The sequence below is a fragment of the Podarcis cretensis genome, assembly GCF_951804945.1.
Source record: "Podarcis cretensis genome assembly, chromosome: 13".
NCBI classification, from domain to species: domain Eukaryota; kingdom Metazoa; phylum Chordata; class Lepidosauria; order Squamata; family Lacertidae; genus Podarcis; species Podarcis cretensis.
This window is the reverse complement of record NC_137182.1, coordinates 24815935-24842750: the sequence shown is the minus strand read 5'-3', so window position 1 is coordinate 24842750 and position 26816 is coordinate 24815935. Positions and strand designations below refer to the sequence as shown.

The window sequence follows — 26816 nt, the reverse complement described above, 5'->3', positions numbered from 1 at the left end:
AGTTGCATGTACAACCCTGCTTGCTCTGCGTGCATTGTGATTCCACCCTCAGTTTAGGAACATAATCCATTAGCCATAATCCATACCTATGCTGTATCTAGCCTGTCATTTCTTGTGAAATACTGTTTTGGTACATCCCCCACCCCACCCCAACCAGCTTCGGCCCAAATTGAGAAAACGAGCAACCTATCTGCATTTTAAGCTGGCGGTGTGTACACCTAAATAAAAAATGTCAAAAAAATGTCCAGTAGCACCTTAGAGACCAACCAAGTTTGTTCTGGGTATAAGCTTTTGTGTGCATGCGCACTTCTTCAGATGTGTACACAGCCTGTGATGCATTTGCAAAAAGAGACCAGCTTTTCCAGCATCTTAAATGCTTCGGAGCATTTGTGCTCTTGCGCAACGAACCTGCTTCTCCCCCCAAAAACAGACTTCTTGTGGCAAGGAGAGTGTCAGGGAAATAAATGCACAGTGAAAAGTGTGGGTCAACCATTGCTTAAGGCAAGGTTGTCTTAAGTTCCCCGCAGACAAATCAGGAGGAATGATCAATACGTGGAAGGGACCTAGGTGGGCCATTGGTGTGATCAAGTAGGCCTGATATATTCTTATGTGTTTGCTACAGGTTTTCTTCCTGCATGCCTAATAGCTTGATGTGAGTTTGGGGATCATTGTGTTGCTTGTGTGTGCATATATCTGTATGTCTGGAACAGAGTTGGGATGTAGCTGGCAAGGAAGATAGGACTGTTTGTTACATGGCTTGTAAGAAGGAGTCAGGTGTGTGTGTGTGTGTGTGTGTGTGTGTGTGTGTGTGTGTGTCCCCAGAGGTGCACTGTTTGCTCTGGAGAACCAATTCTCCTTTGTGGACTCGCGTTCTCTGGTGGTGTGCTCCTTCATACGCAACATGTAAATAAAAGGCATCATAACTACATCCCCCTCCCACAGGACACTAAATCCTGTAGCTTTCCTCCACCTCAGACTTCCCACTATTGGGGGAATTGGCGGATACATAACAGAATTTCCTTAGAGCTGGCAGTTATGCTTCAGAAAGCTGTGCAGATGCATACTTCATCTATCATGGAAACCTCACGACAGCCTAGAAGCTGAAGGTACATTCTGGATTACTGGGGCAACCCATTCCACTTGGAGAAGTGTGGAATGATCAGAAGGCTTTTGGCATTTTCCAACTGCTTTCCAGCTGCTAAACTTCTTTTCTTTTCTTTTCTTTTCTTTTCTTTTCTTTTCTTTTCTTTTTTCTCTTCTGCTGCTTCTTTTTAACACTGTGCTTTTCTTTGCATTTGCCACATCAGATGCCTTCAAAGAAAGCAGTTGCCCAATGATTCACCAGGGAAAGGATTTTCTGCTTTTATAGATTTCACACTGTGTAGATCGTGATGCCTCTTCCCACACACCCTCTCTAACATGATGAAATCTGTTAGGCTTCTGGGGCTGTCCAGTCTGGCTTCTGATGGATGGAGCTGTGTTGTAAAATAGCACGAGACTGCGCAGTTAAGGTGTCGGTATGAAAACATCAATTCTACATGGAACTATGATTTGGGGTGCGGGTTAAAGTTTAAAACCTTTGGTGACCACGAATCAGCATCCCTTTTTGCAGCCCTAATGGCACATCTTCCTTCCAAGACAGGGAGGGATGGAGGGAGCCATATTTTTTCGCAAATGCTCAAGGGGAATCTGGAATTAAAGAACTACAGCAGTCAGCCCTGAGTTGTGCTAATCTGAACCAACAAGGGATTTCACTTGGGGCCACATGGCTGGATGTTCAGCCTCCTGTATATGAAGCATAATCTCTGAGTATGAATCCAGTTTGAAACGGGTCGATGGAACAGCCTCCCATCGGCTCTGGGAAGGATATTGCACTGAACTGTTTCCTCAATATGTGCTTCAGGCATTAAGCGTGGATTAGTAAACATTGTTGTGTCTGAAACTACTGGGTTTGATTCCCCGCCCCCCCCCCAAGAATCTCTTTGTGTTATCCTGGAGGCTTGCAACTATTTCCTTTTGCCTTGCCATCATTTAGAACAGGGCTGTGTGTGTAATAATGGATATTATCTTCTGCTTTTGCCTAGACCTGGATTAGTGATTGTATACGAAGTTTTGATGTACCTTCCCAGTTATGATATATCAAACACATTCTGATGGTCTGTTGTTAGGACGTTGCCCTTCTGTTGGAAAGATCCCCATTTGGGTTTCTTTCACTCATATATTTCCATAAGGACACTGAGGAAGGGGAGGAGGATCCCAGCGAGGGGTGTGGCTGTGATTGGTGCACACTGGGACAAGCTGAATATGGGGAAGGGAGGATTAGGGTACTTAGGAGGTACTCAAGGCACATCAGAGGATGTTGAGGAGGTAGTAAACAGTTCACAGGATCCAGGGGCAGGAGACAGTCTCACCAGAACCAGAGGTGCCCCTGTCTCCATGGATACTGTGGGCTCTGAGCTGTCAGTGCACTCCAGGAGATTAAGGCAGGCAAGGGAACCCAGCCCAGCTCACTAGTAGATCAGGTGGAGAACATGGGACCCGTTAGCTCTGGGAGGAAGTTGTGGTCACTCGGTTGGTTTAGGCTCAGGGCAGGGCAGGATCACATGCTTTGTCATGTGGAGAGGCACAGCTGCTCAGCTGAAGCAAGCTCAGGTGCATCAATCAAGGATAAGGGGGAAGCAAGGCAGAGACTCTATGTCTGCTCAACTTTCTGAACATCTGAAGGCAGCCCAGTTTAGGGAACCTTTTAATGTTTGCTGCATTACTGTATTTTAATATTTTGTTGGAAGCCGCCCAGATGGGCGGGGTATAAATAAATTATTATTATTATTATTATTATTATTATTATTAATTTCTCTGTTGATGGGCCATGGCCTGGCTGCTTTGGGAACACCACTGGACTGTGACTTCAGGACTGAACCAAGGTGTTCCAACCCTGGATCTTCTGCAGAGGAGGGAACCTGACCTTACGGTTTGACTTCAGACCCTGCATGTTGTATTGGACCTGGACCGCTATTTGACCATTTGTACTGGTGTTGCTTTTGGGACTATGAATGTGTGATTCATACATACAGTGGTATCTCAGGTTAAGTACTTAATTCGTTCTGGAGGTCCGTTCTTAATCTGAAACTGTTCTTAACCTGAAGCACCACTTTAGCTAATGGGGCCTTCTGCTGCCGCCGTGCCGCCGGATCCCGATTTCTGTTCTCATCCTGAAGCAAAGTTCTTAACCCGAGGTACTATTTCTGGGTTAGCGGAGTCTGTAACCTGAAGTGTATGTAACCTGAAGCCTATGTAACCCGAGGTACCACTCACTCTCTCTCTCTCTCTCTATATATATATATTTGCACTCATTACTTGGCTGGAGAACCGTGTTGCGAAATCCAAAGATGTGTGAATGTTGAGGCATGGCTGTGCTTCTGTTCACATATTGTTTCACAAATTGTGGATTAGGTATAAAGGTAAAGGTAAAGGGACCCCTGACTGAGGTCCAGTCGCGGATGACTCTGGAGTTGTGGTGCTCATCTCGCTTTATTGGCCAAGGGAGCTGGCATACAGCTTCTGGGTCATGTGGCCAGCATGACTAAGCTGCTACTGGCGAACCAGAGCAGCGCACAGAAACGCCGTTTACCTCCCCGCCAGAGCAGTACCTATTTATCTACTTGTACTTTGATGTGCTTTCGAGCTGCTAGATTGGCAAGAGCAGGGACCAAGCAACGGGAGCTCACACTGTTGCGGAGATTCAAATCGCGGCAAGCGGTTTCTGATCGGCAAGCCCTAGGCTCTGTAGTTTAACCCACAGCGCTGCCCTGTGGATTAGGTATATTCGCCCTTAAATGCAAGCTGGATTGAATTTCTACAATCCGCCCCACTCCCCATCCCTAGCTGTGTATGACTACACCCTCTGTACTTGTAAGGATACCTCAAGTTTTATTTATTGATCAGACCAAATCAGAAAAGTTTCCTTATGCATCAGAAGATTCTTCTGGCTCTCTGGAAAACTCCCACAGCCATGGCCCCTTGCAGCCCCTTATACCCTCCCCATTAGCAGCTGAAAAGTTGGGAGCAAACTTTGCCCAATAGGGTGGGGGTGCTGCCATTTAGAGGCTGCCTTTAAAGGAGGATTATGCTGGATTAATCCAGATCAGTGTTCCAGCAGGTTTTAATTCATTTGCCAAATGACCGCTCAATCTAGCTATGTCTGGCTCTGCCACTAGCTTCCCTCAAAGCCTGTATGCCTTCCCTCATCTCTGCCCACAGAACTTTGTGGCCCCGGGGGCGATACATGGAATTATCCCACCAGCAAAATTCCCTGGTAGGCATCCGGTGGGAACTGCACAGATTGACTTCTTGGCATCTTCTTCAAAGGGATGCTCTCCAACCACACAGGAGATGGTTTCTCTGCCAGCCCTCCGGCTGCCTTGAACGCATTCCAGGCTGTTATCTTAGCAAAATGTGACGGAACTGGCTGTGAAGGAGGGATGACCAGGGATCCCACGGCAGCTGCCGGACATTGTTCAGCGACCGGGTGTCACTTGGTGGTGGCTTTGCTGAAGAACTGTGTCTGCTGAGAGATGTCAAGCTTGTGAAAGTCGCCCTTTGGGACAGGAGAAAAGAAGCTGTGCACCCTTCAGATGCAGGGTCAGAGAAGTGTTGCTGTCATGGGGTGGGTGAGATGGGGGCTTTGTTTCTGATGTCTTGTTTTGTTTTGGGGGTTCTTGGGTTGGCTCTTGAGCTTTCAGTGGTGATTCATTGGGGCTGTGGTTACCGCTACTAACATGCCTTTGCTTGAGACGCTTAAAAGATTTGCAGATATCCAACATAACATTTCAGTTTTCGTTTTACTTTCGGATTGTGTATTATAGTGATTGGGATGGGATGGCGAAACCAGAGTTCGTGGCAAAACCAGATTCAGCGCAAGTGGAAAGACAATTTCTTTGTCTTTATTTGGGTGGCTCAATGTTCAGAGCTGTGAACACAAAATTTTGAGTTCTGCAGTTTGGGGCAGGGATGCAGGGAAGAACACGAATCTGAGCCGTATAGTTTGTATCCAGTGTTTTATTTATTGGTTGGTCCAGATGTATTGCTTTGGCATTTCCAAAGTTGTCACTTGTTGGTTAGTTAGTTAGTTAGTTTGTTTGCAATTGGGGGGCATGGGGTATTTTTTGGGGTGTGGGTTGATTGTTTGACTCATGTTTTGGCTTTGCTGAGGAGGTGCTTGATATTTTTCTATATACAGTAGAGGAGAGCTGTGTGTTTGAGTGGCTTGAAAGCACTATAGCAGTAAAGGAAAATTGGATAGGGATATGTTAAACAAATAGTGGAAGACGTGTCTTTGGCATGTTTCCATGACTATAGAACTTCAGTTTTATGTTTGTGGAGGTGGGGGGTTTGAAAATGAGAGGGGAAACTGGGCAGAGATGAGGGGAAGGGGTTGATTGGGTGGGTGATTTTGGTGGTAAAGTGCTTGAAGCCATTCAATAACTCTGGACTTTTGCTCAGGGAAGCGTGATCTTTCCTTCCAGGGGGACAGTATTTCTTCCAAGCTAGAGCCTGTGGCTGTTCTGCAGATCAGGAGACAAGAGCAAATTAACACTTGGCTTGGAATAGCTACCTCTACCAGAAAAAAAGGCATCAAACCATTTTTTTCTCTCTCTCTCCCTGCAAGTTCCCTTGATTTGTCAGCAGCTGCTGCATCAGTTTACATACCTCTAGGGATGTGGACTGATTTGAATGTGCATTTATGACAACGGGTGGAATTCTTAGATCACTACTGAGTGCAATCCAAAAGCATCAGTTGATTTGACGGCTGCTTGATTTCATTGACTGTGTGGTATCTCTGGCTTTTAGCAAGTGGTCATGGCTGCTTCCAGACTGGCTGCGTTGCAGGTGGGATTCAGTCATATAATGACAAATTTCGGTAACACAGTCAAAGTGGATTTGCCTTTGTTGCACAGCGAAACCACTCCTCCTTCAAAATGTACTTTTTAAAAAAGTAAGGAAAGTGACATGAAAATATACAGGAAAGCGTGCGGTACCAGTTGCTTGATGCACTGTTGTATAACCTCTGTGCAGACAAATCTGAATTAATGCTCAATGAAGAGCAGGCATTGTTATATAACTGCCATGCAAACTTTATGGGAAGAAATCTGGACTAAAGCTCAACGAGTAGGTCATCTGGAAAAGCCCAGAGGACTGGGAGGCAGAAATTGGGCAGTGCTTTAAATAAAGAAAAAAAGAAAAGACTATGAGCAGAACTCAGTTTGAGCTAAAATTGAACTTCATCACCACTTTTCCACTCCGTGGTGTGGCTGCGTCGCTACACGGCAGACAGACATTTAGCAACTGAATGATTCTCCTGCCACTGATATCTCCAGGCCAGGAAAAGCTTTGACCACTAAACTTCTGTATGTAACGCCGCTGCTAAAGGTACAGGAGCCCTGCTAGATAAAAGGTGGCAACCCTAAGACCCCCCCCCCCCTTGAAATGGTTCTGTGTCCCTGCCGCTCCCCATGGAAAACCAGAAAGCGTTCCCCAGGCATGGCTGAGAATGTCTGTGCCTGAAACGCCACCTCTAAACATTGGAGTGTGAAACATAGAGACAAGAAATCTAGACAGGATGGCTTGGCTTGAGGACAGGACCTCTTGGGGGTGGAATGCGTGCAAGAGTTGGATTTATGGGTTCAAGCAGGGGAAAGGGTGTGTGTATATACCGGTACTAAAGAGGGACTTAGGTTGGGCAGAGCTTCTGTGCAGTACAAAATAATTTGGAGTCCTCGTCCCTTCATCTGCCTCACACCTCCCTTCCACTTCTGTTCCCAAGCCAATTTTGAAGCCTCCAGCAACAAAATATTCGAGACGGCAGAGTTGGCAAGCGTAATATCAGCTGACACAGTGGTGCAGCAATGTGGGGGTAGGGAAAGGGGAGACAGGCACATGGGGAGGCGGCATCAGAAAAACTGCCTTATCTAACCAGGCAGATATAATGAAGTTGTTTCTCAGCAGGCACAATAAAGGGATTGTTGCATGGGATTTGAGAATTGCTTAATTGTGTCAGGGTGTCTTCCTCCTCCCTTTCTGGGTCCTCCTGAGAAGCTGCTGCTGCTTCTGCTTCCCCTTCTTCTTCTTCTTCTTCTTCTTCTTCTTCTTCTTCTTCTTCTCCTCCTCCTCCTCCTCCTCCTCCTCCTCCTCCTCCTCCTCCTCCTCCACCTCCTTTTCATGTTTACATGAAAAATAGCCCAGTGCAGCAGGGGAATGGAGATGGTTTGTTTCTGAGAAGAAAGAATCTGTAGAGCTTTGAGCCTCCCTCGGTGGTTGTGTCCTCTGACTTTGAGGCTCTACTCTCTCTGATGTGATCATGTGGGCTAGCTTCAGTTATTCTGGACTGTACCACTTCAAAGTGCATGTGTGCACATCAGCTGGTGCTTCCAGACATGGACAATTTAGCAGCACCCAATAATGCATGTTCTGCTTTAAAACTAAAATTGTAATTCTGTTGTTGTTGTTGTTGTTGTTGTTGTTGTAGTAGTAGTAGTATCATCATCGCCACTTTGTAGCTTAGTTCTTATTTCCACAGCACCAAATGTTGTGCCGGGAAATTTTCATTTGGGTGGGTGGAGGTTATGTTGGGATTCAGAACTTACTGGGTTAAGTTTGTTCTGAGTGTGCCTCCCATTCTCTGACGTTTGGAAGGAGGGAGGAGCTCTACTTGTTGTTCTCTCTGTGTCTCTGAGAGAGGACGCCATGAATGCTAGCAGTCCAGGAGAATTTGGGAAATGCTGAGCTGTAAATATTTGCTGCAATAAAGAACTGATGAAGTTTGGACATACACAATGCTTGGTGTGTTTGTCTGGATCTGAAGCAGACTGCAACGGTTTTGATCCGCTGTGTTTTTACTCTGCAAGGCGAAACCGGAGAAGAAGAAGGTCTGCGCAGCTTGGCTGGGAGCGTGCCGGACCACTGGGGCTAATTGGGGCCATAAAGCAATTAGCTGGCCAGTGCAATTAAGATCTTATCAGATCTTCACAGGTTATGGAGGACCTAATTACCGCTAATAAAACTGTTGCTGGGAGTCTGCCGGTGAGCTTTGAAGTCTTGAAGTCAGCTTGGCAATAGCTGGAAGACGCTACTGAAGCGGCAGAGGTCTGCGTTCTGTGTTTTGCCTGCTGCAGAGAGGCAAGAGTTGCTGAGGCAGAGAGCTGGGAAAGCAGCTGTGAGGAATCGGGTGCCGGAGAGCTGACTGGTGAAACGTGAGTACAGCAGCTGGGGCCCCGGGAAAGAGGAGAGAATGGCAGACAGCCAGGTCTTTGAGGACGTTCCGCTTGAAAAGCTCACTTTAAGAAGTTGGGCAACCTGGTCCAGAAGAGTAAGGGGTTGGTTTCTGGTTACTGGGCTTTGGAATGTAAGCCAGAGAGAACCACTTCCCCTGAATCCAGGTCCTGAAGGGACAGACATTACAGGCTTTGAGGCTGCGTTGCCTGAAGAAAGCCAGCAGAGAATGCAAAGAGAGCTTGCTATGCTGAAAGCATGCGTACATGCATCACTTTTGCCCAGTTTGGAGGGCGTAAAGTCAGCAAGGGCTGCCTGGGAGGTGCTGAGAAGTTTGTGTGAAACTTCAGCAGGATGCCAGAGCCCTGGAGGAGTCATGCAGAGCCTAGAAATGGCTGTAGCCCCAGTCCCTGAGGTGCAAGTCGGGGGGGCTGAGAATTCCAAAGGCAAGTTTCAAAAGTTTTCCACTGTGAGTGCTGAAGTGAAATGCAGTTTCAGCGAGGGCAGGGCTGGCACAGAGGGCTCTTCCGGAAGAAGGGGGGCCAGGCCAGCTGAAAGGAGCCCTGGGCAGTATTTTTCCACTGGGGATCGTCGTCATGCAAAGTCAGGAAGGCTGCGGAGAGCTAGACGCTTCAAGGTCGGCCACCTGGACAAAGTGAAGATAAGGCCTAAAGAGTCGCGTGAGAACGCAGAGGCCAGGCCGGTCTCCAAGGCAACGGAGGAGGCTACTTCTACGGAAGCTGCCAAGGTCCTGAGCAAGGGGGAGTTGGTTGCCAAGACAACCAGACAGAACTGCTGCAGAAGCCCAAAGAGTGGGGGCAGCGGGACGTTTGTTGCCAGTATGGCTTTGTTTGAGAACAGCTCTGAGAGACACACTGATTTTCGCTTTCTAATCGACTCAGCAGCTAACTGCAACCTGATCCCAGAGACCCCTGCAATCGAGATGTGGAATTGCAAGGCAATTCCGGCTGGGAAAACTGTTCAGTTTGCAAGTGGGGAAAAGAAAAATGTGACTAATATTGCAAATGTATTGTTTTCTGTTTTGCAGGAGCAGATGGAAGTTTGCATTGTGCCAGGAGTGCAACACTGTATTTTATCTGTGCCTTATTTGTTGAAAAAGGGGTTTAAGGTTTGCTTTGAACATGATGTTTGTACAATCTCCAAAGGAGGGAAGCAACTGGTTAGAGTTGCAAAGGGGCAGAATGATCTCTTCATTCTTAAAACGTCTCTGGAGGGTGAGGGGAAGGTTGAGAAAGCACAAGCCCTGCGTGCTACAGTTCCCACTCATGTTTCATGTTCTTGTGTATGGCATAAGAAGACAGCGCATGCTTGTCTTGAAGAACTACAGGTGCTACCTGAGGTTTCCAAAGGCTGTAAAATTGAAGAATGTGCAAGAGTCCTAGATTGTCAGGCTTGCAGACAGGCAAAGGTAAGAGGGTGCAGTTACCCCAGGGTGGAGAGGGTAACCACAAAACCTTTTGATCTTGTGCACATAGATCTGTTGGGTCCCATGAAGGAACCAAGTTTGGGAGGGGCCAGGTTTCTGCTGACACTGCAGGATGATTTTTCGCAGAACACCTGGACACATGGTCTCAAGTCCAAGGAAGATGCAGCACAGCTGATTAGTCGTTGGATTGAGGAGGTGGAACTAATGTTCTCCACCAGAGTCAGGGAAATTGCTAGTGACAGAGGTTCACAGTTTACTGGGTCTGCTTTGCAGAAGTTCTTTCACAAGAAAGGGATAAGTCACACAGTGACTTCTCCTCAACAGAGGGGGGTGGCAGAGCTCAGAAGTGAGGCTCTGGTTAAAGCTGCACAGGTGATGCTGTTAGATTCTGGGTTATCTCCAAGGTTTTGGATGGAGGCAGTTAAATATGTGAGCTTCACCTGGAATAGGTCCTACAATTCAGTGGTAGGAGACACACCGTTTTTCATGCTTCACGGGAGGAAACCGCAGGTACACTTCCTCCGTGAGTTCGGATCAACGGCCTCGCTGCTGGTGCCTGAAGCTTTGCGAGGGCCAGGTGAACCCGAGTTCCAGAAAATGATCTTCTGTGGGTATGAGCCAACGGCTCGTGCATGGAGGTTTGCGTACCCGTCAGGTGATCAGAGTAAGCTGCTGATCAGTAAACACGCTGAGTTCTGTAAGCAGGAGGAAAGGTCAAAGACCCCTGCCAGACGCGATATTCTTTCAGAATGTCTTTCTGATTCAGAGCAGGAAGGTTCTGATGAGGAGGAAGGAGAGCCAGGGGCTGAGTCTGCTGATGACGATCAGCTCACTGACCAAAGTCAGGAGCAGGATGGGGCATCTCCGCAAGTTGTAAAAAGGGAGCCCAAGAGTGAGCCTAGTTCTCCTGTGAGGGTAATTCCAAGGGTTCGAAGACGCGTTAAGTCAGAGGGGGAATCCCAGGATGCAAGGGACACGCCTGCTGACCACAGTGAGTCAGAGGAAGTGCCTGAGTTTGTGCCCAGGAGGTCCAGTCGCACAACGAAGGGAATTCCACCTGAGAGGTATCAGGCCACAGGTGCGTGGGTAAGTTTCGCACAGTGCGAATCTGAGAGTTGTGAGGATGTTCCACAGATGCCTGACAGGAACGCCAGGAGAGGGCGCAAGGCATTGGGGAAGGGATTGATCTCACAGAGGTCTGCAAAGGTACATCCACAGGTCTTGTCAGGAATGTAGGCAAGAGGGGGTGTTGGGATTCAGAACTTACTGGGTTAAGTTTGTTCTGAGTGTGCCTCCCATTCTCTGACGTTTGGAAGGAGGGAGGAGCTCTACTTGTTGTTCTCTCTGTGTCTCTGAGAGAGGACGCCATGAATGCTAGCAGTCCAGGAGAATTTGGGAAATGCTGAGCTGTAAATATTTGCTGCAATAAAGAACTGATGAAGTTTGGACATACACAATGCTTGGTGTGTTTGTCTGGATCTGAAGCAGACTGCAACGGTTTTGATCCGCTGTGTTTTTACTCTGCAAGGCGAAACCGGAGAAGAAGAAGGTCTGCGCAGCTTGGCTGGGAGCGTGCCGGACCACTGGGGCTAATTGGGGCCATAAAGCAATTAGCTGGCCAGTGCAATTAAGATCTTATCAGATCTTCACAGGTTAAACCCACTCCCCCTGCCATCCACTGCACTCTTGATTCTGATCCCCATTGCAAGTCCAGACTACTGGGAAAGGGAAAATGATAGAGCTGCTTCCTAGACAGGAGAGATGGACAATAGAGAAGGAAATAGCTCTATACAGGCCGTGACTAGCCAGGAACACTATTGAACAGACCACCTGCACCTGGGTAAACTGCAATATAGTCTGAGCTTTGGGTGGATGGGAAAATGGAAACTGAACGTGGAAAGCATGAGAGGAATGTGCTTTGATTGCACCATCATGCAGATGCGCTGTAGAAAGCGAGTAAATAAATTTTGGCTATTCTGCAGTGTGGAAGCACCCAGGGTTTATTATTTTGATTGCTCCCCCACATAAAAGTTCCCAGCATGCAGTACACACAGGGAGAGCGCTATACCAAAACTGTGTGCTACTGTGCTAATTCAGGGATTGCATAAGCACAGAGCATTCCAATATCACTTGTAGCCAAGTAAGATTGTCTTCCATGAACACAGTTTTAACAGTGAGTCTGTAAGTGACTGTGGAGGCCAGTTCTGGATCCGCATGTCCTTCCACAGTGGTTTTCGGGTGAGTGTTGATTACGGTGAGGGTTTGCCAAGCGTGCCTTCCTCTTAGGATGTTTCTCCCTTTTGTCCTGGGTTTGAGCATCTTCAAAGCCCACAACACCTTTGGTAAAGGCTGTTCACCAATTGGAGCACTCACAGGCCAGTGTTTCCCAGTTGTCAGTGTTCATACTACATTTTTAAATATTTGCCTTAAATCTCTTTTGTTGACCACCAGCATTATGCTTTCTGTTTTTAAGTTCAGTATAGAGTTGTTGCTTTGGAAGACCATAATCAGGCATCCGCACAACATGACCAGTCCAACAAAGTTGATGTTGAAGAATCATTGCTTCAACGCTGGTGATCTTTGCTTCTTCCAGTACACTGACATTAGTTCGCCTGTCTTCCCAAGTGATGTGGTGGCCTGAAGTGGTACAGTCCAGAGTTCTGCCACCTCAAGTCCCCTTAGGAACATAGGATGCTGTTTTATACTGAGTCAGACTATTGGTCCATCTAGTTCAGCATTGTTTGCTGTGACTGGCAGTGGCTCCCCAGGGTTTCCAAGAGGGGACATTCCCATCCCTATCTGGACATGCCAGGGCTGAACCTTGGACCTTCTGCATGCAAAGCCGACGTTCTACCCCAGAGGTATAGCCCTTCCCATTTTGATTTTAAACTTTACTGTGTGGAACCTGCTGCATTGTCGCTGCTTTTCACGGAGCAAAGGTAACACAAGTAGCTCCAAGCTTCATGGAAGCAGCTCACACTATAGCTTTAAGCCATGCCAGGTTGGTACCAGATTCAGGTAGGTAGCCGTTTTGGTCTGACGCAGTCAAAATATATATAAAAATAAGAAAATTGTCCAGTAGCACCTTAGAGACCAACTAAGTTTGTTCTTGGTATAAGCTTTCATGTGCAGGCACACTTCCAAGAACAAACTTAGTTGGTCTCTAAGGTTGGTACCAGTTTATCTGGGAGGGGAGGAGCTCTAAGAACGGCAACCTCCCACACAGCCTAGGACTCCTCGAGTTAACTTTGCAGCCTGGGAAGAAACTGAATAATTCCCAAACCACAAATACATCATGAATCAGGGCCCTCAGTCTGCCTCCTCAGTCAATGTGGCATGTTGAATGGCTCTGAGAAATGTAGGGCTGCACATTTTGTGAGCCAAACTGAGCTTTATCTTTATGGCAGCTAGTTCTGTAATAAAAAAAATAAATCCCTGGGCGAAAGTAAATTAAAACCACTAGGGATTTGTTTGCTGCACTATTCCATCTCTGTGTGATTATGACAATTCTTGTATTTGCATTTTCAAGTCTTTACTCGTGCTGAGCTGTCTTGTAACATTTTTAAGCCACTGTTTTACATTGTTCAAGGCCTAACAGAACACTGCCAGCTACCGCTATTTTGCTTGTTAGCAAAGTTAACTTGGGGGAAACGGGGAATGCTTGAAGACTTTGTTTAATCCTAAATTTCAAATGGACCAGCCAGAGTCACGCTTCCTGGGCTAATAATATGCAGATTGGAACACAGTTGTCCTCCAAATTTTGCAACACAATGCTTGGTTCAAAAAAGGTAACAAAATGCATATTAAAAATAGTACTTTAGATTAAAATGCATATTTAAGAATCTGAATTTCCACGCAGTTAAATACACACCCACACCCCTACACCCCTGAATTGTGAGGAAATAGCTAAGAGCAAAATTATGTGAAACTAGCAGAGCCTGGAAATAGCCTGATCTGTTCATCCCTATGGCAGTGCTTGCTTTGTATTGCCTTGCCTACCTTCTGAGGGTAGCGCTCTCTGGTTGTGTAGCAGGTGCTGCTATTGGAGGCTGGTCCATCAGAGCAAATGGAGAACTGCCCCACCAACCTCAGTCTACCCTCATCCAGTCCCCATGGGCCTATCTTCTTGCTTACACCACCTGCCAGCTTCCTCCATCCTCCTCCTCCTTGTTCACACTTCCTCTTGTCCTGCCACTCACCCCTCCCCCGGGAAAACCAGTTGTTTACCTCTGAATCAGAACAGATGTCAATAGGTTTTTTCTGCAGATTGACATTTGCTCAGACGCAGCACTGAAGAGTGAGTTTTCCTGGGGAAAGCAGCCAGGCAAACAAAAAACTTATTGGATCCATGCCTAAATAACATGGGATGAGTGGAAAACCGCTTGGATCCATACTTTCTAGGCATGGGGCAATTGGAAGTGTAGGTGAGCCCTTAGCCTCAATGTTGCCCTCATAAAAATCATCTGAGGGGGAAGGTAACAAAACCCTACATGGCGTGGCTGATGGTCAAGAGTGATGAAAGTTGTCATCCAAAATATCTGGAGGGCACCACGCTGGCTAGCCCTCTAGTAAGTGGTCTATATATTGGCTAAATAATATATAAATAATTGGCAGAGAGAAGGGCAGATATTTTGAACATTCGGATGAACAACTGCTGAGTGGAGTTTTGAACCCTCTGATGGGGTAGATAGACCAGGCCTCTTGCAACCATTGTGCAGGAACACAACACTCCCCTAACCTCTCAGATTCCAAAAGGGTTCCCTCTCTTCCCCTTTCTCTCTCCTCCTTTTAAAGTACAGTGGTACCTCAGGTTACAGACAAGCGTTACAGACTCCGTAACAAGGTTACAGACTCCGCTAACCCAGAAATATTACCTCAGGATAAGAACTTTGCTTCAGGATGAGAACAGAAATTGTGCAGCCACGGCGGTGCCGCGGCAGCGGGAGGCCCCATTAGCTAAAGTGGTACCTCAGGTTAAGAATGGTTTCAGGTTCAGAACGGACCTCCAGAACGAATTAAGTTCTTAACCCGAGGTACCACTGTGCAGCACTGGCTGAGCATACTAAAGACCACCCTGTCAGGATTCAGTTTTATATTAAAAGGTGACAATACATCTCCAAGCTAAGCTTGCAGAATCCTGCATATTGGGCATCCATAATAGGATAAACACAGTGACCATCCAGATTGGTCCAGGTCAGTCCTTGGCATGTATGACAATCCTCAGATTAAGTCCTGATGTTGAAAAAGAGTGGGCTGTGGAGAGAGAAGGTGGTCTCCCTTATTTGCTGTGGATGTGTGTGTGTGTGTGTGTGTGTGTGTGTGTGTAGAGCTTTAAAAATAATTGTCCTCGTATCCAAGGCCATATAGGTTTGTGAAAAAGCACATTCTTTGTATGCAGAAGGACCCAAGTGCCTCCAACTACAGCTTGGAATGTCCCTTGTCTGAAATCCTGTAGCAGGATTTGCCAAGGATCTGCTTTGCATGCAGAAGGCCCCAGTTTCAAACCAGGGCATCTCAAGGTAGGGGTGTCCCCTGCCTGGAGACTCGGGTTGTTGAGCTTGTTTTGTTTTGGCCTAAGTTGTTGAGCCATTTCTTTACAACCCCCCCCCCCCTGCAAAATTAAGTTTTTGAGCCTTTTGAGGGGGGGGGGGGAGTGGATTCACCAAAAAAGCAACACTTCCAATATGGGCTGCCATGTGCCTGCATTTTTCCGGACATTTTAACCAATTTCTGAAAATACCGCCCGGGTGCTATTTTCGGCGGACAAATCCTGGACATGTCTGGGAAATTCCAGATGTATGGAATTCCCAAACTAAAACTCCCAACTTGCCCTCCTCCAGGACGGATCAATCTAGTTAAGCTTGCCAAAGTCCAACCTGTGATTTTGGTAGTTGCCGTTCTTCAGGGTTATCAGTAAAGTGTTTTATAAAGGGATGCTACATTTCAACAAAATCATCTATATCATTTGTATCATTTGTATTATTCAATGCATGTAATCTCTCTGCTAATTTTTTTGATACAGCGATAGGCCATACATTCTGTTTCCAACGAGAGATGCACAGTTGTTCCAATCCTTTTCAGTTATGTGCTACTAAAAGAAAAGTAATTACCGTATTTTTTGCTCTATAAGACTCACTTTTTCCCTCCTAAAAAGTAAGTGGAAATGTGTGCGCAGCGATCCCTCTTGCTGTTCTGGCTTCTGGGATTCAGAATATTTTTTTTATTGTTTTCCTCCTCCAAAAACTAGGTGCGTCTTGTGGTCTGGTGCGTCTTATAGAGCGAAAAATACGGTAGTTCTTTGTAGCAAATGTCAGGTTGCCCTTCTTTTAAAATAGTTAACAATCTCAAACTTGGGGTACATTCCATATGTTGGCCTGTAATATAGCTTATTTCTGTAAACACTCTTTGCTAGAAAAACTTTTTATGTTCAAACGTCCACCACATGTGAAATGTTGTACCTATTACAGCCTCTCCAGCACAATAGTGGAATAGTTTTATTAATAGCTATGGTGTGAAATGAGTATGAGGCACCTTGCTGTGTTCCTGCGATCTAGGCTGGGTCTGAAAATTATCGTGATGTTTTATCTCCCCTTTTCCAGTCTTTGAAATGTTCAAGGTAACCTCTGCAGTACTCATTTCCTTTGTTGGTTGTGTTGGCGAGAAAGGGAACTGGAAGTTCTTCTGCTTTTGTGAACCCCTGTCAATTTACAGATTATCAGTTTGGCAAAGAATTGAAAGGGCACAGCAGCCAGCACAGCTAGTGAAAGTCACCAAATCAGTGAGGGTACCAAAGTTCAGCAAACTCAAAGCACACTAAGCCGCTGCTGCCAAGTCTAGACAGCACAGCAAAACCCCATCAGAGAAAATTCATTTTGAGTCCTGTCTCCTTAATTTGAGCAGTAGATTTCCATAGCAAACCCAGATGCCTATTTGAATTCAGGTGCCATCTGCACCATGTAATTCAACTTTTAACTTCCTTTCAGTAACTGCAGCTGTTGTCCACCTGCCTTTTGTCTGAAGTTGTACTGCATCATGGGTTTTGTAGTCTTAAGGTGTCATAGTGCTCAGGCTCTCATTTTTTTTTGGGGGGGATACACGTGTTGGAGTTGGTGTCAGGTAGCGTCTGGTACCTGAGCAAGGCAGGCCGACGGAGAGCTCCAAGTGGGCAAATTTATCTGACAAAAGACTGAAGACAACCTGAGCATTTTTAAACTGTCTGCCAGCAGACTGCCTCTCCTAAGCTCCACCCCATGAGGAAAACTCGAATTCTTAAACCCTCTGGCCTGAAGATGGGCATAGAAATCATAGAATTATAAAGCTGGAAGGGACCCTGAGGACCATCTAGTCCAGGGTTTCCCAAACTTGGGTCTCCAGCTGTTTTTGGACTACAATTCCCATCATCCCTGACCACTGGTCCTGCTAGCTAGGGATGATGAGAGTTGTAGTCCAACAACAGCAGGGAAACCCTGATCTAGTTCAACCCCCAGCAATGCAGGAATATGCAGCTGTCCCATACAGGGATCAAACCTGCAACCTTGGTGTTATACATTTCTACCACCTGCCTGGTATACTGCCTGCACTATTGGACCAATGAGGTACTATGACACTATGGTGGGTGGCATTTGGTTGCTCAGGATCAGAGGAAGGTGCCCACGAGGGTCCTGACTCTGTACAGGCTCTGGGGACAGGGTTTTCTGTAGGCTCCTGTCTGTCAGCCTCAGTGGTCTTGTGGAAGCGTTAACAAGGTGTGGCTCTTGCACATGGATGCTTCAGTTGCAACAATGCAGACGGTTATGTATCAAATGTTTATAATATTAGGAGAATAGAGCAGGTTTGGTGCAAAACGGTAGTTATCTCAAGACCACTTAATGTTCATTTGTTTAGGACCCGAATAGCTCCCCACTCAAAAGTGCTGCCTGCTACTCCATCTTCCAGGCTTAGCTGTCGGGTAGTTCTTGCCTGTTCACTACAGAAGGCTGGATTTGGTCTTGATGCAAATACCACAGCCAGCTCATTATATCAAGCCATGCTTTCTTTACAGTTTGTTCAACACACCAGGGAGAAGTGTGCAAGCTCTGCCCCTCCTCCTCACCTTTCATATCACTTTGCAAAAAATGGAAGGCAAACATATCAAGCAGGGAGCCTCCTGGATGTGTGGAGGCTTCCTCCTTTTTCCCCCCAGGGGTTTTAAAACATGTGGGGATCCTCCACAAGCACACAGTTTTCCTGCTTCATTCATTAGTCCTCCAACTTACTGAGAGCAATGCAAGGGACTCTTCCCTTTGCATGTTGAATGAACTGACTTTTGCAACACCTGAAGAGGGCTAATGTGGATGCTGAATCTGATCCAGCAAAATAAATTCTCAAAAATCTCATATGTGGTGTGGAAATTAAAGCATGCAATTAAAAACATTTGCCATTCAGTTCGGGTGTAATCTGCCGTGTTGCTGCTGGTGTTAAACAACTTCAGCAAACAAGCTCCATCGCTTTTGATTTCGGTAATACATAAAAACATGCTTCAATCTCCCATTGAAATTGGTGGGTCTCGAAGCACTTACCTTTGGCTGGCTTGTTCCCATCCATGTTTATCCCTTTAATTTCTTCTTCTTCTTTTTAAGCAACAATAAATCAAGTCTGTTTTTGAAGAGCTAAACAACACTCAGAGTGTCACAGTCAGGAAAACAAAGCATCTGATTTGCATAATGTCACCTTCATTTGCATAATGAAACAATTTAGTGTAATCTTTTTTATTTGGAAGTGAATTTGGGCATCTTCAGCTGAAGATGCTCTCGGTTAGGTGAGCTCCCCCAGATCTAACCATTGAATTTCATCAGTGGTTTTGTGTTTAGTTCCCCAGTGTTCTCTTTTCTTCCTTCATCAGCTGCACAGTAGCTTTTAAACCCTCCACATGTAGTGATGGGGATGTGGGCTTCTATTCCTGTGTGGATCATGTGCCAGGTATAAACAGCCACAGGCTTTGCTTTCAAAGGCCCAGGCATCTTAGTAGAGTGGCAGGTACACAGATGAAGTCAAGAGGGTCTCTTGGGTGAAAGGTGTTCCATAAATATAAGAGCATATTATCATCACTGATGCCCATTTGAATCTCACAGCTCTCATCCCTTGACACACTGTGCCATAAAATAATTCATGAAATGTAAGAAGATACATGGTATATAGGCTAGAATACTTATTAGCCAACTTAACATAGGCAGGTTTTTTGAGATTCATGGGGCTCTTCAACAGGCAGAAGAGGAAGGGAGTAAACCTAGCAGATGAAATTTTATACAAACTGGTGTTTCGTTTTAACTCGTGCTGGGTCTCCGATAGCATGCTTAGAGATGACTGTGATTAAGGCAGCACAGTAGACAAATCATTGAAATAAATCAATACATTATACATAGAGCAGGTGACAAGTCACAGAAGACATGTGCATGGCAAATAAAGGGGTTATTTGCAAAACTAACACACCCTGTATGTAGAACACCAGTCCTTTGCAATGCATAAGAATGCTTGCATGTTTGAAATGTTATTAATTTCTAAAATAAGAGTTGGAAGTATTCAATGCATCCTTGAAATTACTCTTTCTTGTCTACGTGGCAATCCTAAATCACAAGAAATGTGTGTGTGTGTGTGTGGTTCTGGTTGCTTAGTGGTGAGGGAAGAACCCTCTTTCCTTGCTCATAAGGCACCCCTTTGCAGATACCCTCAGCTACCGTAAACTCTGGTTTTCTGACTACTCTATTAATTTGGACATGTTCTCCTTATTTTTCGGAAAATTACTGAAGTTTCCTATTCAATGTTGTTTGAAATTAAAATTTGAGCCTCTAGTAGATCAAAGCAAGCTGCTCTACAGCTCAGGTCTTGCAAGCTAACTAACACTTTGCGGGGAATTAGGAAAGAGCTTTACAAAGGACCCCAGCTATGCTGCAAAGTGCCATGCAATGCGCCATGTGAAGTATGCTTTGCAGTCCAGCTCAGGTTTGTTGGCAAGTGCTTTGATCTGCCAAGCTCTGCTCTTAATAAGCCTTGCTGAAGCCAAGCTGATAGATCAGAGTTGAACTTTTTACAAGGCAGTAGCCTCCTTTTTGGAGGGGAGAGCAAATTAATTAAGTTAAAATTCTCTGATCAAATGCTCAGCGGACAAACCATGCGGGGGGGGGGGACACCCCAGCATATAATGTGCAAAGGACGGAGAAGACATACATCCACTGTTCAGCCTTAAAAGAATGGGAATAAGATACGTACCAGTAAATATGTTCAGGTACAGGAGAGTGGTTTGGCCTCCATTTCCTCATAGATTGAGAGGATGAGAATATATGGCCATGAAGCAAACCTAAATTTCCCTCTTTTTTGGATTTTCAAAAGTTGTCAGATCCAGTGGCCCAATGGAGCATGCAGAAAATGGAGGTCTGCTTGCCCTCTTAGTATGGACTAACTGCATACATTTGGGGAATCTGTAGCAAGCAAACATACCTGTTTGCCAATACAGAGAACATACTTTGTAGCTGGCTGTAATCCCTGGCAGAAGCAACGGGAAAATATTTCTGTTCCTTTGAGAATTATCAGCTCTTTCCAAACACTATTTTCCCTGTGCAAAGAAAGCCCAACATGTGAATCTTGAACATTGCCTGAAGACTCAGGAGAATGTTTTCTCCTTTATTAATCCCCTCTGACAGGAACTCAATGAGACATTCTTCCCAAAGCACACCTCTCTTGCCCAGGTTTCTGTGAATGACAAGTGCTAAGCACCCCATCTCCATGCCACTAGATCTGTGTACTGGCAACCCACAGCCATTCCCACCTTTTGACTAGAGCTCTGCTCCCCATCTGTGAGTAAGGTTGAGAAATTCAGTTCAGTTTTCATTTAAAGGTGATCCTTCCTAATTCTCACTTCAAAATCAATAGTGAGCCAAAGCAGGTGCTACCCTTTGAAATCTGTACTTCTCTGAATTTTGCAGGAACCAAAAACCTGGGTACCAAAATGTGTAAATTAGGGAAACGTGTGCCTGAAAATGCATATATTCATGAAAATAACATATAAAAATGCACTCTGTTATGGGAAATGGCTTGCAGTAACAAGCATACAGAAAAATTGCATACAGGATTGTATGTATTAGGGCAATAGTTCCCAAACTTTCCCCCCATGAGTCGCCATTAGTACGCTACTTAATGTCCCCCCTGTCTGCCTGTTGAAACAATTGTAATGTGCTTTGCTAGCTGCTGTGTGATTTTTAAATGTATTTTGTTGCTTCTTTTAATTCTTATGTGTTATATTTATTGAATGACCATTTGAATTCCATAGAATCCATCAAACTCAGATGGTAACACAGTGAAACACAGTGCAAGAAGTAAAAGAAGCAATAAAAATACAATTAAAAAGCAATATGAATATTTAGTGCGATGAATGTGCTGCTCCTTACCGTCAACCCAAAATCCACCTGAATGAAGCTTGGTCTGCAAAGAGCTGGTCGGGAACCCCTGCTTTAATTAAAAGCTAAAATTAGAATTCTGGAGTTAACTGGAAAGCTTTGCTTGCTGTCCGGACTGGTGTCATCCATGTGCTTGCTCTTGTCTAAATTACTACTAAAATCTTCCCTTCTCTACATGTACAAGTCTGAACTTCTCTGCAGGTTGCCATGTGCCTAGATTTAGCATATCTAAATAATGTTGGGGACGGTATTGACAGTGCTTGGTTACTTAAAAGGCCATGCCTGTCCAACTTCACAAGGAACTGGTTCCTTCATCATAGTTTCATTTATTTATTCTGCTAGCAGAAGCTAGAGAGACACAACACAGCTGTAGACAATTGGAAACTTAACTCGCCAGCTGCAATCTCCCGCTTATCTCTTCAGATGTAAGTCCTGGAAACAATATCTAGGGGGGAAACTGTTTTCCTTTACGTTTGACTGTCATGGCTTCCCCAAAAGAATCCTGGGAATTTAGTAAGGATAGTGACACCATGTCTGCTAAGGATTCCAAGCCCCCTGGCTCACTGTTCTACAGTTACTGCTATTCCCTGTAGCGATGGAATGACTGTTAAACCGGATTAGGCTTGTAGTATAGTTAAGCCCTGTGTTTTTCAAGAAGTCACTGACATGCTCCCAATATTGTAATGTATCCTCTTGTGTGATGCAGTCACGAAATCTGTGGCACACAATAGCACCTTTGTATTAGGGATGAATGAATCTGTTGGTTTAAACCATCCTATATATATATGCATTTGCATACATATTCTTTGGGTTGGAGAACTGCATGGCAAAATCCAAAGAAGTTTGAATTTCAAAGGATGGCTCCATTTCATTGTGCTTTTTGTTTCAGGAAGTGCAAGTTAGGTGGACTTGCATTAAAATGTGAACCAAACAAAATTTAGTCCTGAGGTGTATCTAGGGCCCTTTTTCTTGTAGGAGCTGCATCTCTGAGGCAAGATTCCTAAACAGCTGAGAAAAATATGTCTGTATCAGGATAGATAAGCCCTGTGCAGTTGTTTGGCATAGAACAAGGATGGGCAAAACTTTATCCTTTTCCATTCTCAAGTGTACTGTTCTTAAATTCACAGTACCATGTTTCTGCAGCAATTTGCATTGGAAAAAAAACCCTCATTAAAATTTGTCAGCATTTTAGTGCAAATCTTTCCCAATAAAGCATATTTTATGTGACTTGCCTAATATACATGTTTTTGAAAGCAATTTTCCCTAATGTAATTTTGTATGTTATTTTCTTTGATGTATGCATTTTGACACATTTTCTCCCAACATGTGGGTGCCAGATTCACCTGTGTTATGCGTTTCTGGGTGCCAGACACTGAACCCCTGGATTCAGCAAATGTTAGAATGTACCGGTAAGCCAGGCCAGTTTCCTGATGAGGAAATTGATGAGGATGGTGAGCCATTAGGAAAGCCAAAGAGAGGGGACTCTGCCAGATAGCAAATGGGAGGGGCACCTCCCTCAACTCAGAGTTAGTTAGAAGCCAAAGGCAGAATTTGAAGTAGAGTTTGAGAGCTGGTGGTGATGTGACCTTGAGGAAAAAGTTTGCAGGGTGGTAAAGGCGGCAAGCTGGAAAGAAAGGGTCAGAGGACAATGGTTGATGTCTGTTTTGATCCAAGGCTGTGCCTATGCCAGTAGCATAACCCTATTGGAGTGTTAACGCCATGAACCCCTCCATTGTAGGCTCAGGTTGTATGTATGTGTAAATAAACCATTTACCATAGTCTCCATCCACCATGCCTCATTTCCAAAAGGAAACATAACCACTGGCTAAGTTCCTGAGACCCCTGGAATCTCACACCACTCAGAGATTGGGGTGATGCATCGCAATATGGATTTTTGCATATTTGTACTGTAGAGTTGGAAGATCCTCATCACAAAATTCAGAGAAGCATTGATATCACAGGAGAGGTGTATTTTTGTTTGCTGTCAGCTCAAGAAAGGCTGTGAAGAACAGGCCCAGCTATCCCTCTACCTTGAAGCTGCTCCATACATGAACCCCCTTCACACTGATGCCAGTTACGCATCAATTAGGGATGCACGCAGCAGCTCCTGGGGGCAAGACTAGCCAGGCACATTCTCCATCACATATTTGGTACCTGTGAGTACTGAACAACTGAACAGAACCTGTGGGACAGTCTCTTAGTGAGAGAGAGTCCGGTGCACGCAATATCCCACTGAGAACAACACACCCACCCCACTCCACAAACAAGCTTTGAAAGTTTGTTATCTGGCAGCTTCAATTTAAAGAATGTGATCTTGTTTTGAGAATGGGCAAATTTAAGTATTTAACTACCACTGTTTTTCTCACCCCAAAATTGTCCCCCAGAAATGGTCATGGCTTCAAACTCCATTCATCTAAGCCTACTCTGCCCTCTCAAACTTAGCTCTGGGTGGATTTTTTCAAGATCACCACCCTCCTATCAATGTGGTCTGGGAGTCCACTTTTGGATACTGTGACTAAGCATGGCAGGGTGCTTGAAGGAGCTGTGTTTTGTTTTTCATTTTAGGGGGTTGTGTAAATTCATTGAAGTGAGCAAAAAGCCTCCGGACTTTCAAGCCGATTGCTCTTACTCAGCTCAGGTGACAAGAGTTCTAGATGTTTCATGTTGGTTGTGAGGATATAACTGATTTTCCATTCATTTCTTTGAAGCCCCTCCTGGAAATGTGGCAGCCCCATCTAGCAAGGAAGGCTGGCTATAGCCCTGATCGACCAGCCAAGAAGGAGGAGGAGGATCAGGCGAGAGAGACCCACACGATTGGTCCTGCCCACATGGTTCAATATACAGATGCTTACTGCAGCAGTGTGGGATCGCCACGAAGAAGCAGTTCCCACACCGCTGAGGTAACATGAGAAGGAACCCCATCAGTATCCAGAAAGAGGTGTATTTTGTGGCCGGCATTTGGAGGTTGGAGCGGGGGTGGGGAGAGCTCTGGGCTTAAAAGCCTTGATTTATTTTGAATTCTGGCATAAATTAAGCCTTCCTTTTTTCCCTGAGTGTTCCACCTGATAAAACCGAAACAATGTCAATTCTGTGAAAGATTAACCTCCACTGATTTGAGAAAGTACCATCAAGTCAGCTACCCTGACATTTTGCCATGCACGTGTGCCAAGCCCCTTAGCAACCAAGTTGAGAGCATAGCAACGGTAGCTCTTTGGCTGAAAAACCCCCACACCATTGTCAAAATACAGCTGTATCAGCTTTCCACCTCTTCTTCCCCTTCTTTATCCAGTCAGTTTTATGCTTCTTCTTTTTTCTTTTCTCAATGAAGTAAGCTATCAGGGAGACAGGGAGGGGGAAAAAACAGATTGCTCGCCTGATGTAGACGGGCAAAGCTTTGTCTCAGATTCAAAAACAGCTGCTCAGAGATAATCTTGAAGATGGTTTGATGATGGGAGATACCTTTGGGAAATGCCTGAATTTAAATATCTGGGTTATTTATTTATTTTTTTCAAAGATAAGGATGTATGCAAGGTTTCAGCTTAACCAAGGGATCAAAGCAGAATCAAGTATTTATAAAGACACTAAGACAGAAAGCCTCAGGTTAAAAGTCAGAGCTGACAGTTGCAATCTGCATGGTGACCATTTTTATCCTGTGTTTGCAAAGGACATGAGGTAAAATGAGGCAGCTGCTTCCAAGTGGTAGATTTGGGGCACCCATTTGGAGTCCCACATGTCCCTGGCCTGTAAAAGGATCCAGGCCTTTACTGAGGCAGTCCCTGCCCTATGGGACTCCTTGCCAGTAGGAACTAATCTTGTTTGTCTTCAGTCATCTTCTAAAAACAGTATTATTCTGACAGGCCTTTCAAACCTTAATTTCAGTGCCTACTTAATGCGTTTTTGGTTAGACAGGCCTGTCCAGATGTGTAGAGTGTTGACCTGTGTTTTAATCTTTCTTTAGTTTACTGTTGATTTTAATTACCTTTTGAATGTTTTAAATACTGCTTTTTAAACTTACACACACACACACACACACACACCCCTCCCCACATGCAGGTTTTATTACAGTCAGCAGACCCTCCAAGTGTCCCTGTTTTCCAGGGACGGTCCTGGATTTACAGAAACCATCCCAGTTTCTGATTTGATCCTAGAATGTCCTGCTTTTCCTTAGGACGTCCCTATTTTCATCAGACAAATGTTGAGGGGTATGGTAGGCTGTACCTACGTTCATCAGAGAAACGTTGGAGGGTTTGCGAGTTATACAACCCCAGAGCCAAAGAGATAAATAACTATACAACCTTTAGAAGATATCTGAAGGAAGCCCTGTATAGGGAAGTTTTTTTAATATTTAATTGTGTTTTCATATACAGTATGTTGGAAACCATCCAGAGTGGCTCGGGCAACCCAGTCAGATGGGTGAGGTATAAATAATAAAATTATTATTATTACTATGTAATAGGATGTCCCTATTTTCATTGGAGAAATGTTGGAGGGTATGAGTAAGGTGGTATATGTATTTAAATAAATAAATAAATAAATAAATAAATAAATAAATAAATAAATATCCCCAACTTTCCCAAGAGGAATAATTACTCAAATTGGGCAACTGTGTACATGTAGCATAGAAAATTGCTTTATATAATTGCAAGTTGAAGCACAGGCTTGATAGGGTCTGAACTAGACCTCAATTGTAACATGTGAAGCTAGCTAAGCTAAGGAACCTGCCTTATACCGAATCAGTATTGTCTACTTGTGACAGGGTGTCTCCCGCTCCTACTAAGACATCCGGGGGAATCAGTGGAGACCTGTCCATTAGGACAAATGGAGTAGTATCCCTGTAACTTCAGTCTGCCGTCAGCCAGCCCTCGCTTGCCCATCTTCTTATTTACAGTCTGTCCAGGGGTGGCATCGGCTATCAACTTCCTCCTCCTTACTCTCAGTGTTGCCTTTATTCAACTCAATGGCAAGGATCATGGGGGCAAAACTAGAATTAGTTGGCTCTGTCTGTTGATGGCTTTGGCTCCACCAACTGTTGGCCTCCCTGCCTTCTGGCCCACCACTTCCAGCGGGTGCCAGCCACTGCTTCAAAGGACTGAACCCAGGGCCTTTCTCCATGCATACCATGTCCTCTACTGCTGAGCTATGGCTCCTCCCAAATATAGCCATCATATATCTTTCCATAATCTGTCTTTCCTCCCACACCAAAACCAACAATTCAGAGCCTATCTCATGCCACACGAAACCGAACCAAACCAGTGAAGGAGTTTTGTGCCTTTCAGCCCCCTACTGCAAGCTTGTTCCTTGAAGGTTGGGAAATTTCAAAGCTCCATGTTGGCAACAACGCTGAGAGAGACAGAAAAATTGCAGCCAATTTTACGGTAAATTATTTACGGAGAGAACATTTTCTGTGCCACCCCACAGGAATAATTAAACTCTCCAATTAAAGCCTCATTTAAACGATGATTATGGCTGTTATCATTTCAATATTGATTTCTTTTTCCTTCTTCCTTTCCTTTTCCTTTTAAAATCTGGTTTCAAAATATTAGTGTCCCTCCTCCCTGCCAGCCACACATCTCCCCAGCTTGCTTATTCCAGTAGTTGTTTGTTCTCAGCTAGCATTTGCTGACAAGAAAAAGCTTCTCTTTTTGTGTGCTTGTGTGTTTTTAGAAGATAAA

The 26816-nt window shown here is 45.0% G+C and overlaps 1 protein-coding gene across 15 annotated transcripts in view; it reads left to right on the top strand.

Moving 5' to 3' along the window:
• SRCIN1 (SRC kinase signaling inhibitor 1) overlaps positions 1–26816 on the top strand; it is a 331708-nt gene that overhangs the window by 237336 nt on the left and 67556 nt on the right. For 9 of the 15 annotated variants that reach the window (XM_079949239.1, XM_079949240.1, XM_079949242.1 and 6 more), the window contains one exon: positions 23853–24044. The exons of 1 other annotated variant lie outside the window; for it this stretch is intronic. In XM_079949239.1, the coding sequence (XP_079805365.1) occupies positions 23853–24044 (192 nt within the window). Of the gene's footprint in view, positions 1–2857; positions 3058–4300; positions 4667–23852; positions 24083–24382; positions 24472–26816 lie in introns of those variants that run through there. 5 more of the 15 variants (XM_079949236.1, XM_079949234.1, XM_079949235.1 and 2 more) reach the window with 5 other exon arrangements.